Source organism: Xenopus tropicalis, chromosome 5 (assembly GCF_000004195.4).
Source record: "Xenopus tropicalis strain Nigerian chromosome 5, UCB_Xtro_10.0, whole genome shotgun sequence".
NCBI classification, from domain to species: domain Eukaryota; kingdom Metazoa; phylum Chordata; class Amphibia; order Anura; family Pipidae; genus Xenopus; species Xenopus tropicalis.
This window is the reverse complement of record NC_030681.2, coordinates 63256729-63273208: the sequence shown is the minus strand read 5'-3', so window position 1 is coordinate 63273208 and position 16480 is coordinate 63256729. Positions and strand designations below refer to the sequence as shown.

At 41.0% G+C, this 16480-nt stretch overlaps 1 protein-coding gene across 2 annotated transcripts; it reads right to left on the bottom strand.

Moving 5' to 3' along the window:
- Positions 1-13111: 13111 nt before the first annotated feature.
- Positions 13112-16068, bottom strand: cited2 (Cbp/p300-interacting transactivator, with Glu/Asp rich carboxy-terminal domain, 2). 2 transcript variants are annotated; one of them, XM_012962856.2, is made up of 2 exons: positions 15863-16068; positions 13112-14442 (listed from the first exon to the last, which is right to left on the bottom strand). In XM_012962856.2, exons 1-2 carry the CDS (start codon positions 16021-16023, stop codon positions 13758-13760), a joined length of 846 nt encoding a protein of 281 aa, XP_012818310.1. In that variant the 5' UTR covers positions 16024-16068; the 3' UTR covers positions 13112-13757.
- Between the last annotated feature and the right edge of the window lie 412 nt (positions 16069-16480).

The following is a 16480-nucleotide window of genomic DNA, read 5'->3' as shown; positions in this document are numbered from 1 at the left end:
AAGTAAATAAATGACCCCTTCTGTGTTACAAGTTGCAAAATCTTTCAATTTAATTTTAAAACCTTTACTAGGATGGTTACAACTATCACCTTTAATGATACCATTACAGTGGCTACAATTACAACAAGGGGATGTGCCCACCTTATTATAAATAACTTTCTTGGGCTTTTTTATGGCAATATCCGCCCTTGTGATATTCTCCCCTAAACTTTTGCCCTTTTTGTAGCAAAAAAATGGATTCTCCTAAAAAAGTTTCCCATAGACTTTATAATTCTGTAAGATGGGCCAATGCTTTTTAATCACTCTTTTTAGGAAAGTTGAATGGGTGCCATGTGTTGTTATACATGGTATCCCTTGCTTTTTTACAGGCATAGGCGGATTTTCCATAAGGCTAGGGGAGGCTAAGCCTCCCCAAACCTGCTTGGCACATTAAAAAAAAACAAAAAAACCTTACTCCGTTTCTGTACTGTCCTGGAAATCTGTTCTTGCAAGCCCGTTTTGCTGTGCTCCGATTGGATCTTTCATCTTGTGGATTCTCCAATCAGAGCACAGCTTTCTTGACAGACAGTAAAATTGACCAATCAGAGCACAGATGCACCACAGGGATCGGGAGATTTTACAAACTGGAAGCAGTGCAGAAATGAAGACTGAAAAGAAGAATCTGCAGGCTGTAAACTTTACTTAAGAACCAACTCTCAACTTTTGCTGCAGTTTTCATCCCACAGGTACTATACAGTTCTAAAGAATCACAAGCTGACATTAAATTGTTTTTTGCCTGACCTGACATCTATAATAATTTATAATCTATCCCCTACCCTAAGAGATGGAGGGTAAGTTAACTCTTTCCCTCTGAAAAAGCTCATTTTGTGTTTATATATTTGTTGTTGTTTTTTGCACTTACTATTTTTTTTTTTTTGTCATTGTTTTGTTCATTGATAGTAAGTTACAGTGGGGCCAATGTTGTGTATCCGTGCCGATGTTATAGTGCCAGGGCCTGAATATCTACCGTCCGTACCCACTGTGTTTCACTGTATATAATGTGCTGGTTTTGTAAATACGGATTGCGTCTCACTGTATATAATGGGGAGTCAGTACCCACTGCCTTTCTTGCTATAAAACTAACATAAACACATCTAAAGGGGAGGTTTACTTTTAAGTTAACCTTTAGCATGTTATAAAATGGCCTATTCCTAGCAACTTTGCAATTGGTCTTCCTAATTCATTTTTTTGAATAATTTGCCTTTCTCTTCTGCCTCTTTCCAGATTTCAAATGGGGGCCAAAAAATATTGCTCTGTGAGGCTACAATTTTATTATTATTATAATTTTGTATTACTTATTTTTCCAAGTAGGCCCCTTAACTATTCATAACTCTCCCATCTCTTGTTTAAACCACTACTTGGTTGCTAGGGTAAATAAGACCCTAGCAAACAGATAGCTGCTGAAATACCAAATGGAGAGCTGCTGAACAAAAAGCTAAATAACTGAAAAACCATTAAAAATAAAAGTGAATTCGAATGCGAACTACCCCTTTAAGCTAACTGATCACAAACACAAATGTTTGCAGATCCCCTAACAGAAGTGCACGTATGAATACTTTTACATCCTAAGCATTTTAGGGTAAAAAAAAAAGCACCCCCACCCACACTTTTGTACAGTATCCCTGGGAGTCAGTGGGAACGGCAAGAGGTAATTGGGAGGTTAACTTTTTATGCCAGCAGCGAATCCACTAAGTCTCACATTAGCTGTAGGTCAGTCTGTGTATGGGCCATCTTTAGCCTCCCCAAACAAAAAAGTCACCCTCCGCCTATGTTTACAGGTATTTTTTTCTCTTTGAGTAACCCTGTCCTGTCAAGTTTAAACACTTCATTTTTAATAGTTTGTAGCTGAGATTCTTCATACCCCCTCTCACAGAACTTCTTAATCAAATCATCGGCCTGATTTACATATAAGGAGTCTGAAGATGTAATTCTCCTTGCCCTTATAAATTGGCTACTAGGGAGTCCTCTTGATACCCCCATTGGATGAAAACTATCTTTTCTCAACATATTATTCCTATCGGAGGGTTTTTTATACAAATCTGTACTAAAACCCCCTCTGGTGAATGTTACCTGCACATCCAGATAGTTAACTGTGTCTGGGCCTGCAATTTTTTTGACCACGCCCACTTTTGTGGCCACGCCCCAATTACCACACCCCATTTAAAAAAAAAAATACTCCTTTTATATAGATGAAATGGCGGGCGCAGACGCAAATGTGCTATACCCTCATACTGAACGACCTAAGGAAAACAATATAGCAACTCCTACATATAAAATACAAATATAGAGAGAAGGCAGTCAGTTATAAGTGAGTTCTAACTATGTACCAGTTTTGCCCCCCCCATACACAGGTGCCCCCCCCACACATTAGCCCCGCCATACACAGGTGCCCCCCATACAGAGTAGCCCCCCCATACACAGGTGCCCCCCATACAGAGTAGCCCCCCCCATACACAGTAGCCCCCCATACACAGTAGCCCCCCCATACACAGGTGCCCCCCATACACAGTAGCCCCCCCATACACAAGTGCCCCCCCATACAGAGTAGCCCCCCCATACACAGGTGCCCCCATACAGAGTAGCCCCCCCATACACAGGTGCCCCTCATACAGAGTAGCCCCCCCCCATACACAGGTGCACCCCATACAGAGTAGCCCCCCCCCCATACACAGGTGCCCCCCATACAGAGTAGCCCCCCCATACACAGGTGCCCCCCATACAGAGTAGCCCCCCCCATACACAGGTGCCCCCCATACAGAGTAGCCCCCCCCATACACAGGTGCCCCCCATACAGAGTATCCCCCCCCATACACAGGTGCCCCCCATACAGAGTATCCCCCCCATACACAGGTGCCCCCCCCATACAGAGTAGCCCCCCCATACACAGGTGCCCCCCATACAGAATAGCCCCCCCCATACACAGGTGCCCCCATACAGAGTAGCCCCCCAATACACAGGTGCCCCCCATACAGAGTAGCCCCCCCCATACACAGGTGCACCCCATACAGAGTAGCCCCCCCCATACACAGGTGCCCCCCATGCAGAGTAGCCCCCCCCATACAGAGTAGCCCCCCCATACACAGGTGCCCCCCATACAGAGTAGCCCCCCCCCATACACAGGTGCCCCCCATACAGAGTAGCCCCCCCCATACACAGGTGCCCCCCATACAGAGTATCCCCCCCATACACAGGTGCCCCCCATACAGAATAGCCCCCCCATACACAGGTGCCCCCCATACAGAGTAGCCCCCCCATACACAGGTGCCCCCATACAGAATAGCCCCCCCATACACAGGTGCCCCCCATACAGAATAGCTCCCCCCATACACAGGTGCCCCCCATACAGAGTAGCCCCCCCATACACAGGTGCCCCCATACAGAGTAGCCCCCCCATACACAGGTGACCCCATACAGAATAGCCCCCCCATACACAGGTGCCCCCATACAGAATAGCCCCCCCCCATACACAGGTGCCCCCCATACAGAGTAGCCCCCCCATACACAGGTGCCCCCATACAGAATAGCCCCCCCCATACACAGGTGCCCCCCATACAGAATAGCTCCCCCCATACACAGGTGCCCCCCATACAGAATAGCTCCCCCCATACACAGGTGCCCCCCATACAGAGTAGCCCCCCCATACACAGGTGCCCCCATACAGAATAGCCCCCCCCATACACAGGTGCCCCCCATACAGAATAGCTCCCCCCATACACAGGTGCCCCCCATACACAGGTGCCCCCCATACAGAATAGCTCCCCCCATACACAGGTGCCCCCCATACAGAGTAGCCCCCCCATACACAGGTGCCCCCCATACAGAGTAGCCCCCCCATACACAGGTGCCCCCATACAGAGTAGCCCCCCCATACACAGGTGCCCCCATACAGAGTAGCCCCCCATACACAGGTGCCCCCATACAGAGTAGCCCCCCCATACACAGGTGCCCCCATACAGAGTAGCCCCCCCATACACAGGTGCCCCCATACAGAGTAGCCCCCCCCATACACAGGTGCCCCCATACAGAGTAGCCCCCCAATACACAGGTGCCCCCATACAGAGTAGCCCCCCCATACACAGGTGCCCCCCATACAGAGTAGCCCCCCCATACACAGGTGCCCCCCATACAGAGTAGCCCCCCCCATACAGTGCCTCCATACTTGCTGCTGGCTGCTGCTGAAGCTGCTGCTGAAGCGTCTTCTTCAGCGTCTCCTCTATATGCGGCTCCTTGTTCGGCGGAGCCAGGCCTTTTATAAGGTTGCACCCGTGCGTGCGTGTGACGTCAATACGCACGGACGCAACCTTATAAAAGGCCTGGCTCCGCCGAACAAGGAGCCGCATATAGAGGAGACGCTGAAGAAGAGGAGTAACGCCTGGCTGCAGCCAGCGCGTCCCGCTGTCGGGATAGTTCCATGAATGTCCCGCATTACAGAAATGCGGGACATTCATAGAACTATCCGGGACAGCGGGACGCGCTGCCAAAACCGGGACTGTCCCGCAGAAAGCGGGACAGTTGGGCGGTATGGTATAGTCTCATGAATACTATTTAAATATTCATAAAATTCTGCTTGGAGTTCCTGGGACCCTATCCATACCATGAACATATCATCCACATAACGTCGCCAAACTGCAATGTGTTATTCAAACCTTGGGTGATGTAAAATATACTTATGTTCAAAATGATGCATGTAAATGTTGGCATATGCTGGTGCCATGTTAGCACCCATACTTGTACCTTGGAGCTGTAAATAATAATCCTCCCCAAATCTGAAGTAGTTCCTTCTCAATATAAATTCTAAACAATCACATAAAAAATTAACCTCATGAGTTGGTAACTTATCATTTGTTAAATATTCCCGATGCATTCAATACCCTCATCATGTTGTATAGAGGTGTATAAATACTTCACATCTATAGTATACAGTATGGGCGGTTCAATTAAAGTGTTAGTATTTTCTAGCACCTGCAAAAATTGTGTAGTATCCTTTAGACAAGTATCTAATTTTGGTAAAATATCCTGTAAGAATGTATCTACATAAATTGCTAGTGGCTGTAATAAAGAATCAACTCCTGAGACAATGGGCCTCCCTGGGGGGTTAACCAGTGTTTTGTGCACCTTAGGTAACAAATAAAAACTGGAACACAGGGATTTTCTTTACATAGCAATCCTTCCACTTCTGGTGTAATAATACCTGATAAACATGCATCAGTAAGAAAGTATTTAATATATTTCTTTAATATACCTGTGGGATCATTATCCAATTTACAGTAGTGTCTCAAATTTGTTAATTGTCTATTCGCTTCCTTCACATAATCCTCCTTATTCAGCACCACTATACTGCCCCCTTTGTCAGCTTTCTTTATCACAATATCCTTATTGTTTTGTAAATTAAGTAAAACATTTCTTTCCAAATTAGACAGATTATTATGTTAGGTTAGGTACCATAAATGCTGACAAACTGTTTTCTATTTCCTTATTCACCATATTAGAAAAAATATCAAAGGATGCATTATTAATTACCAGATTAAAGGAACTATGATTTTTTAATTTCCCACTTACAATCTCTGCTCTATTGCGAGGCCATACCCCCTTACTTTTGTCCATAAATAACATTTTTAATTTAATAGATCTATAAAATGTAAACATTTCAACCAAAAGCAGATCACATTTGTGTGTGGGAACAAAACCTAGACCCTTATTTAAAACCCTTAGTTCAGGGGGAGAGAGAGAGGTGGTAGAGAGGTTAATCACTAAATCATTTACCTTCTCTTTCTTAGTGGATATTCTCTGCCCCCCTGTCTCTTGGAAGATCCCAGGCATTTGTCTATACGTTCCTCCACTTGCTTCTTCTTTCCTCCTCCTCTTCCCCCTCCTCGTTCGCTTGTATCCGATAAAAAAAGTCTGGCTAAGTAAGGTAGTGTATCCAAGTCGCGTTCCTCCGATTCAGATGTCCCAGCGCTTCGTGAGTCCCTGTCACTCGCGTCTGATGTCATCCTTCTGTGCCGATCACATGGGAAATGGCGCCTGCTGTCCCGGACTTGCCGATCCTTTCTCCTTTGCTGCGCCCATGTGTACACCTGATCTAGCTGGTAATCCTGAGTTCTCAATTTCTTTTGTAGTATGTTTTCCTGAAGTTTATCAAAATCTGACTTTGTTTTATTAAATAATTCAGTTGCAGACTCTTCAGTCAGGGAGCTCTTTAACTCAGTTCTTAATTTAAACACCTCTTGCGTTGTTTCATGTATTTCACTTTGCAGTGCTTAAAGGGTTAAGGTCATCAGGTCAAGGCTGCAACGATCAAGGATCTGGTGTCATTTATCCCTAAACTCTTTATTATCCTTGCAGAGAATTGGCTCCATTGTAATGGTATCATTAAAGGTGATAGTTGTAACCATCCTAGTAAAGGTTTTAAAATTAAATTGAAAGATTTTGCAACTTGTAACACAGAAGGGGTCATTTATTTACTTAAATGCCCTTGCGGCCTTGGGTATGTAGGGCAGACTGCCCGAAGTGTGAAAGTCAGATTTAACGAACACAAAAGTGTAATAAGGAATTACAAACCGAAGGAAGAAGAGAGGGTCACTAAAGATACTATAAAAAAAGAGAAAGTTAAAAAAGAGACACTGCTTGCAAAACATTTTTTTGACAAAAAACATATCTCTCAATGTTTTGGCAGATTGCAGATTTTAGAAGTCGCAATGACAATGCAGGTAAAGATTTTAAATCATCTTTATTAAGACGGGAGGCCTATTGGATGTGGCGACTTGATACGCTACATCCTTCAGGCTTGAATGAAAATTATAGCTTGTCTTGTTTTTTGTGAACTTTTGTAAATTCTATGGTACTAATTTTAGCATGTTTTTTCACAGATAAGAAAATGTTGGTGGAGGATTAAGAATGTACTAAAGATAAAAAGTTATAGCCGGCCGGTAGCAAGTATAAAGAAAAATCTTTTTTACTTATGGTTGAGGTAATTGTTCTCTAATTGTTCTCACTTCCACTCTCCCCTTTCCCCTTTTTGTGATTTAACAGGGGAGTGTTATTAAATATACAGTGTACTGAAGTAAAGGGGTTTAAGAAATGTGCACTTAGAAATGCCTTTTTTCAGGTACTCTACTTGACCTTGGTTTTCTATTGGACTGCTTTTTTTATTGGACAACTGTTTTCTAATCACTTCCACTTTTCCCTTTCCCCATTTTGTGATTTAACAGGGGATTAGTATTAAATATACAGTGTACTGTGTAAAGGTGTTTAAGAAATGTGCACTTTGAAATGCTTTTTTTTCAGGTATCCTGCTTGACTTTGGTTTTCTATTGGACTGATTTTTTTATTGGACTAATTGGACACTGGGAAAAGGGAGGTGGGATTGTCTTTTGCTATAAGTGTATGGTGTGCACTTCGAATTGTATCCTGACGAAGGGAGGGTGTATGCCCCCAGAAACGTTGATCAAGGTGGTCACAATAATTGGGGTAAGCTCCCCGACTGCATATGTATGTGTGTGCAGCTCCGTTACAGAAACCGTTTGATTTAACATATGGTGCACACACATATTATAAGAGAACCAATGTTAGATGAAATATACTCAAATTATGGAGAGTCCATCCGTTTAAACACTACAGTTTAAACGGATGGATGCACATTCATCAAAGTACGAGTTCGAATCCCGAAATGGGAAAAATTCGGATTAGATACAATAATTTCTGATGATCCCAAATATCATGAAAATAGTCATGATAATATTGTATCGAATGATCGTAAATGTCTGGAAAACCTTTCCGACTTTGATCCTTCTATGCAGGATTTTGGAAGCCTCCCCTAGGACTCAATGGCACTCTGCAGCTCCAACTTGGCCCAAGGAAAGTCACGATACCGAAGCTTGAATGAATCTGAAACTTTCATACTTGGCGCAACAAATTTTTCCGCACAAAGGTACGAAAATGTTGCAGAAAATACAATTTTTTTGTATTTCGTACCTGTCGTACTTTAATAAATGTGCCCCTGAGCTTTAATTAAGACATAAATAAAACTCAGTGTTCACACACTTCTGAATGTAATAATATAAGGAAATAAGATCTTCTGTTCAGAGCCCCAAAAGAAAAGCGTAAGTGACGTGTTCGAACCCGGCATCTAGATGCTGATCCCTATATGTATATGGGTTGGCATAGACAAATTGGATCGCAAGGGCTGCAGTTGCTTCCATGTAGATGTGATGTGAAAACGGTATATTGCGTCTCCACGATGGTCAAACTTGTCACTCCTGCTTTCATGTAGAGCTAGAAACAGGCAGCAAGTGAAGCTGCTTAAGACTGTGTAAGGACCCATAGGGTTAAATGCCCTATGGAGTGATATCCCTACCTCTTCACATAGATCCCTTGTTACTGGGCAGAAGCATTTGTAACAGTTTATAGTTATGCCTATCCTTTATTGGCCCATATGGTTGTCCACACCCCTTGCAGCCTCATATAGTGTCTAGCAAGGAGGTGTGGCTTCCTCTTTGGCTGCCTGTCTGCTTCCCAACAATAGCTCCATTAAGCCTGGGTGCAGACACAAGCCCCAGTAAGTAATATTCCTTTGAAGTTAAGTCGGGGACAGGGCCCCGTGAACGAGGTTAAGTTAGTCTCAGGACTAGACTCTGTCATAGCATGCTCTAGGAGTGTGACTCAGACAGGGCTATTTAGAAAGAGCAGCAGTCGCTCCAACAAAGTAGAATTTAGTGGGTTTAGCAAACCCCAGGCTCTGTCTGCCTTGCTGTAGGGACCACAGTTCAGGCACAGGTATCAGGCTAGTATTTACCCCTGAACCACCATTGGCTGTAGGGATCCAGTCCAGTAAAAGGTATTCAACCTTGGGAGTTCTGGCTAGTAGCTCACATCTATCTCCACTGTGGTGCTGCGCTGTTCTGTTACTTTACAACTGCACTTACCAACTGTACCATTCTACCTCAACTGCTGTGAGTATTTACTGATCCCTGTGCTAATAACATTTGTCTTGGACAATAAAGAGTTAACTAGTTCATCTGCAAGAGCTCCTGGTGTCCTATTACAGTAACACTACACAGTACCAGTGGGAGTTGTAGTACAACTACATCTTGGGTTCTATCCTTCCACTTAGCAAAGGCCCACTCCTTTGAAAGAGAGTCCCAATGTGCCCCATGCTCTAACCATAGCCTGGCATTTAAAGTGCTTTTTAGCCAAAAAGGGGTTACAACTGTTAGACACACACTTGAGAAAGGGAGTAGGACTCCCAAAACGTTACGTAAGAGAAGGGGCTCTGAACAGATAAGTTCTTATTGACTTATTTTATTACATTGAGCCGTGTGTGAACGTGGAGTTTTACATGTCTAAATAAAGGCTAAGTTTTACATAAACAGAGTAAGACTCTGTCAAAAGATACATACATATCTCATCAATCAGACTACAGCACTCAACAATGTGCCCATTTATCTAGCTTTTCAGGAAGCAACGCATTTGAGGAAAAGGTGCACAAGTCAACGCATCCTTTTGTTATTGTATTTACAATTACTTACTTGTAAACTTTAAAATGCATTTTATTAACCCCTACTGTGCTGTTATGGTTAAGTCTTTTGAAGAGGAATTGAATGTCATTGCAAAGTACTGTGGGTATTTGACAGAAAAAGGGGATTATTGTTTTGTGCATAATGGGATCATACAAGATCATGAAAATTAAACTATTTCCTGCAAAGTTATGTGGTTTTAAAAAAAAAAAATAGATAGTTTTTTGTTCTTTAGAATTCTTTGTTGCCCAACACCAATATTAAATTTAAATGCCAGTAAGTGATTTTTACCTAGCAAAAAAAAAAAGACAATTTTATACCACAGTAAATGCACGGTACCACCCATCTGCATTTGATAATCTGTCGCCAGCCACTTAAGTAGACAGATTGTGCATTGTCACAAAGAGGGGGAGAAAAAGGTAACTTCTTTGGTACTGCTTTGTATTCAATTTGCTAAAATAGCTACATTATAAATATTAAAAAAAAAAACCTGGAACCACATGCATGTTCAATATTGCTAGTTCCTCAAAGAAATTATTCATTGGCTGTTAAACCATAACAGAACTTCTCAATATGATTGCGAATTTGGAGTTTGGCAGTTTTTAAATTGGCCAGACTGTGTCCTACTATATTTATGCAAAATTTCATCTGCCTTATAATTAGAGAATAGTCCAAATTTGGCTAGTTTAAAACTGGTAGCACACATTGGTAACAAACATTGTTTGCTGCCATTTACAAAATGCAGTGTCAAAATGATTAAAATTGACCCTCCACTTTGAGGTTATGTTCAACCACCATCTTGAAAATTGCAGTTACTGTCCACCGAGCCGAAAATGTAATTTGCCAATGCATGTTCTTAGAGGATGAATAATATGCTGGCAGTTTGAGTTCCTTGTTTAAAATGAGAGAATTTAAGCAGTTCCAATAAACTAAAAACCCAGGGGGGTCAAGGGGCATAAGGTCCCACACCTTCAGAATAAGGGCTCCTACACATGAGCTTTGCTCAGGTGTTCCCCTGTGGTGGATCTCTCATGCATTCTACCGCAAGGGCACACAAATTAACACAGTCCAACCTTTATAAAATTTGTAGGGAAGCATAACTGGATGTGTTTTGCAACACAGTGGGTTTGCAAAACACCAACACAGCGGTTTACCAGAAGTGGCCAAATTTGCACCTGCGCAGTAACCCATAGCAACCAGTGATTAAACCCCCCCCCCCTCCCAATAGCTGCAGATAGAAGGCAAAAAGCTGACTGCTATGTCTTATTGCCCAGGTTGGAATTTGCCCATTGTTAGGGTGAAGACAGATGGAGCTACTTAGTAGCAGCTACTAAACACCAGAAAATACCCTACCATAGCCAATACTAAGAGTCTTTTTTTTTTAGCTGTGACAGTAGCTGCTACCAGTAGCTCAGTGTGTCTTCACTGTTAATGAGCCAAAGAGATCCCAAATGGATATAAAGAGTCAGGGCTGCCTTAACTCATGCATTCCCTTGCAGTGGAACATATGAAAAGATCTGCTGCAGGGCAGAAGAATGCATAAATAAAACAAATGCTCATGTGCAAGAGCCCTAAAGGGGTAGGGTTGAGCACTGGAACAAAGCTAGGCTTCACATTGAGATTTTTGTAAATTAACTTTTCCACATTTGTGAGACTCTGAATGGCTCCTGTTCATTTTCAACTTCTCTATTTTAGAGAACTATAGTTCCAAACAAAAGGGAACAATGCTATTTAACAATTGCTGTGGATTGTAAAATATCATTCTGTTCTATCCATAGATCAGTCAGAGTATAGGCATATTAAGTTAAACAGCTTGATAAGCACAAGAGGAAAAAAACAAAACAAAACACAGCTTTAAACTGTTTAAATTAAGAAATACTTTTGTATTGAGAATATAAAAAGGTAGATAAAATTTCTGATGTAGACATGTTCACACAAGCATTTAGACATTTATTGCCAGCCAAGTTCTGCATGTGGACACAAAACAGGAAAGTGCACACAGTTCTAATAAAAGTTGCCAATTTCCCTCAGCACCTAGCACTGGAGGAAGCCGGTTAAATTCCCAAGGTCACACCAGCAGGTTTCTGCACATACTAGAAGACAGAAAAAATTGAAGCTGTGCACACTTTCCAGGTAAAAAGTCAAAGAAACTGCTAGTCACCCCATGGTACAAACAGTTGATACCCCAGAAATGTTGATGGTCCTAGGCCAAAATCAGATTTGTATATCAGTGATCCAAGGTTCACTACCATTAACTCAAATCTGAAACAACACAACTTTGAGTTAATAAAAAACAAAGTTGGTATAACATTTGTATGATGTACAGGTATGGGACCTGTTATCCAGAATGCTCTGTCTGGTATAGGACAAATATTACCATAAGTTGTAGGATCCACAGCACTAAATGGCGTAACATTGGAATGCCAGTACATAGAGTAAAGAGCATAGCAGCCCTCTTCACAAGTTATTTTAATATTTGACAGGAATACTGTTTAAGAGATGTTACACTAACAAGCTTTTAAAAGCTTTAGCAGAATAAAACCAAGAATACAAAGCATGGTCACAAATGTCAGGTGTATATAAGATTTAAATAGGTGTGACATGGTTATACCTTAGCCAGCAAATAAAGATTCTATTGGCTTGACAATTATCTAGGCCTGAATCTTTATATTTGTAACCTTTGTTTTTGGGATTAGAAAATTCTGTAAAGATGCACAATGAAACACGATTTTGTCACACAGCATTCTCTAGGGTGATAACAGGAATGTTAACATCTCCCAGGTAGTAATGTTTTTATAAGTAATTTTTTTTAACACTACTGAACATTTTTAGCAAGATGACATTAAAATCTGGAATGAAAGTCCTTTGAATTAAGCAATTCTGCATAACGCATATTTTCAAGTGTAGAAATGCAGAGAGGTTTGAAATTAGGATTAGCATTTTAATGGTCTAAAAATTATGATAGATCTATCTCTCTCTTTTTTTTACATAATACAGGTACAACTAACAAGTTCACTTAAAGGACAATGAAAGGTTAATATAAATTAAAAGTAAGTCTAAAGGCATTCTTTTTAAGTACTTACTGCATATCTAAATTCCCAGATCCCTGCTTGCTTCTGAGATATGATGCTGGCAGCCTACAGCAGTGTAAAGACTCCAGTGACATCACTGAAATGTCTCTTCCCTTCCTGTAGGCTGCCAGCGGCAGCCTTCCTATTCTGAGCATGTGTGTAACTTGATCCTGTCTCCTGTTCAGAGCTACACATGCCCACCAGACAATCAGAAGCGGATCTGGCAGAGGGAATGAATGAAACATGTGCAGTATGAAGCAAGGAGGGAAAGGAAGGGAGAATACCCCTTTTAGAGATGGCTGCCTGTTCTAGAAAATGTGAAGTAAGTGACCAAGTAAATATTTGTTTTTACTAAACAATAGGAGGACTATTGAGCAGTATGCTTTAAAATTTTGACTTGCATTCTCTTTTAAAGAATGTTTCAGCGTTAGGGTGACTGACCAAACTATAATACAATAGAATTCTTATTAATCCACACTAGAATAGTGCACTTTGAAGCTCTTTATTGATATTGGCAAATTAAAATAGAATAAATTAACAAGTATTCTCAAAAATGTTTTGTACAAAAATACTGTCAAAATTTCCTAAAAAGCCTTCAACGCAGTAGTATTTCCATGAACTAAATTAACTATTAAGCACAGTGTCAAACATTGAGAGAGTTAAAAAAAAAAAAAAAAAAAAAAATTGGGTGAAATGTTCCAAAAACCATCTTACCCATCTCATGGATTTATACTAGAAAAGGGAAGGAGGGGCAATTATGGCAAACTAAACAAACAGAAGGACTTTTCCAGCAAGGTTTAGCTCACATTTGTGAAACCGCCACTTTAGAATATGATAGATTAAATGAAGCATCATGGCAGTATTAGTGCAGCAAGTCTGCCTTTAAAGGCCCATGCAATCAACAACTGTATTATATCAAGTTGTTACAATGATGTGCATGTGGGTGGGGAAGTTTTAACATGGTTGTTTAACAAAACTCTAAATAAAAAGTAAAGGCTCAGTTATGGAAATTGTGGTATTGGGGACAAGAAAACGTGAAAAAAAAATCTGTACAGATCGTAGCAGACTCTGGAAGCAAGGTTTTGTGCCCATAAAGGAATGTTCAAAGTCTTTGTATACTCTTAATACACACCTAACAGCTTACTCTGTTAGGCTGTTGTTTACAAACAAAGTCTGTCATAAAATCAAACTCGTTCTGTCCAAGCCAAAGCTCAGGTAGTTCTTTTATACGATCCAAACCCATTTCTATCACCAAGGACATTAGGACTTCCTCATCTATAAAGTCAGTGTCTATTACACTAGGAGGCAGCATAGCTGCAGGGACGTGGCTGACTGAGGGAGGCATGCCAGTGCTGTGCTTTGGATTACAGTCTCTAAAATGCTGGTTTGTCCCATTTATCTGATTTGCAGGGTGCAATTCCGGGATATAGTGGTTGTGTGGGTAGGGGTGGTGAGTAAAATATTGGTTGTTCAGCTTCTGTAACTGCATGCTAGCAGTCAGTTGAGCCCCTTGATTTGGGACAGGTCCCATAAATGGCGAGTTAAATCTAGATGCTGGTGCCATGCTGCCATTTGGATGTCCACCATTTACATTCCCAGTGACAATGGCATGTCTGATGCTATTGTTAGCGTTTATGTTCCCTGGTCCATAGTGCATGTGTTCTCCCATTAGGCTGTTAAAGGTGTGTTGCTGCGGGTGATGATGATGATTGGAAAATTGACCCATCCCCATTCGATGAGCTGGGTGATGAAGACCATTAGTTCCATCTTGAAACCGGCTATGATTCATGGCCATCATGTGGTCTGCCATTGCAAACCTAAGGACAGGGAAAAAAAATATGAACCTCAAAATACACAACAGGCAAATGACAAACGATTATTATAAGGGCAGAAAGGAAGTATTTTCTGAACAAAGCGGTTTCACCTTTATGCTGTTAACAGTCATGCCCTAAACAGCTTTACTACTAATGGAAGCATTTAATACACAGTGCTACTTTCCACTGTGCAGACATTGAAAATGTATGCATTGCACGTTAATGCAGATTAACCTACACTTCTGCTCATTTCCTGTATTGTATACCGATAGAAACGGTTTTGTATGGACATCATTTAATCCTCAAGTTACCAACATTACAAGAATTACACTGCAGTAGGTCTGCATTAATATAATGCATTCTCCCCACCATGGATTTGCTTCATTTTTAAATGACACCAAAACATCATTCATCTTGATACAAAAAAAAAAAAAAAAAAAGCCAGCTCAAATCTATACACATACCAATATTAGAGTATATATATATATATATATATATATATATATATATATATATATATATATATATATATATATATATATATATATATATATATATATATATATATATATATATATATATATATATATATATATATACACACACACACACACACACACACACACCTTTGGATTATTGTCACAAAACAAAAAAGAGGCTATGCATTTATCTGGTCAACTGATCAGCTTAACAGTGCTTTGCAACTTGAACCCTTGAAATTCCTTACACGCCTTTAAACAAACAGCTCTGATGAAAACACACACTCTCTTACACAAATGCGAGAGAACCGAAATATATAATAAATCGGATACAGCCCTGGAAATAGAACAGCCACGGTCGAATTCAACAATGAAAACAAAGATACTCAAGCCTTCTCCATATGCTAGAGGCTGCAGCTTGGCTGTGTTTATTTGAGGATCTTTCATGCAACACTTTCAATAGCCCATTACTGCACGTTTCTTTTCAATCCTCTAACATGTCTGCCTCTGTTAAAAGGATTTCAGATCCACTAACAAATGCGGCCAAAGTGGCATGTTGATACACACACCAATTACCCAGCGCTGTAACACGGCACAGACTGCTTACTTTGATAACTTACTGAATCCACACAAAGCCATCCACAAAGCTACTTTTAACACATTCCACAGGATTTCAATAATCGTGTACTTTTTCTGGATACCATAATACATAAGGTATGCAATCCTAAAATAATCATGATTAAAATAAAAATACAGGCACGCCACTCACGAAAACAACGCATTTTACCAACCGAAACTAAATTATTTATAGCGCACGACACTGCCATCTGGCTTACATCTCAAAGCCGAACACTAACAAAAAAAAAAAAAAGACAGAAGGGAGTAGAGACGACGAAGAAAGGGCTCTGCAGAATAGTCCGAACGGTAGAATAATAAAAGCTTACCCCTTGAGAATGCTCCAAAAATGCTGACTGCAGAGGATCAGGAGCCAGATCCCAACATGTAGGAGAGAAGAGCAACTCTGCCTTTTGTAGTCTGCTAAATGACCCTGTAATACGATATTGCTGCAGCACAGAGTTCCTCTATTTCTACCACCACCACACATCAGTACTTGCCAACAATGAACTGTGCTTCTTTTTCCCAGCTTGTTTAATATAGGATTGCGAAAGGGAGGAGCGAAGTGGAGAAGGGGGAGGGGAAAACCCTAGTGAGGAAGCATAAGTAAGACCTGGATAAGCGCAGCCGGAACTGAAACAGAGCCTGCTATCCCTATGCGGCTACAGCTTCTCTTTCCTTATGACACGTGCGTTTAATCACTTGAGCTTGATTTGCTAGTCAGTAGGTTTATTTATTAACTTTTCGTTGCTCAGAAAAAAATACAGTTTCATTTGAGAGCGCCGTTAGGTAGTGGAGAATGAAAGACAAAGATTTATTTATATCTCACAGAGCTAAAAATCCATCTGGATAAATCATGTGGTCATGCTGCAATTTTATGTATATGTTTATTCTTGTATAAATATGTGACTGACGATCATCAAGTTGTATAAAGCCTTCCGAAATAA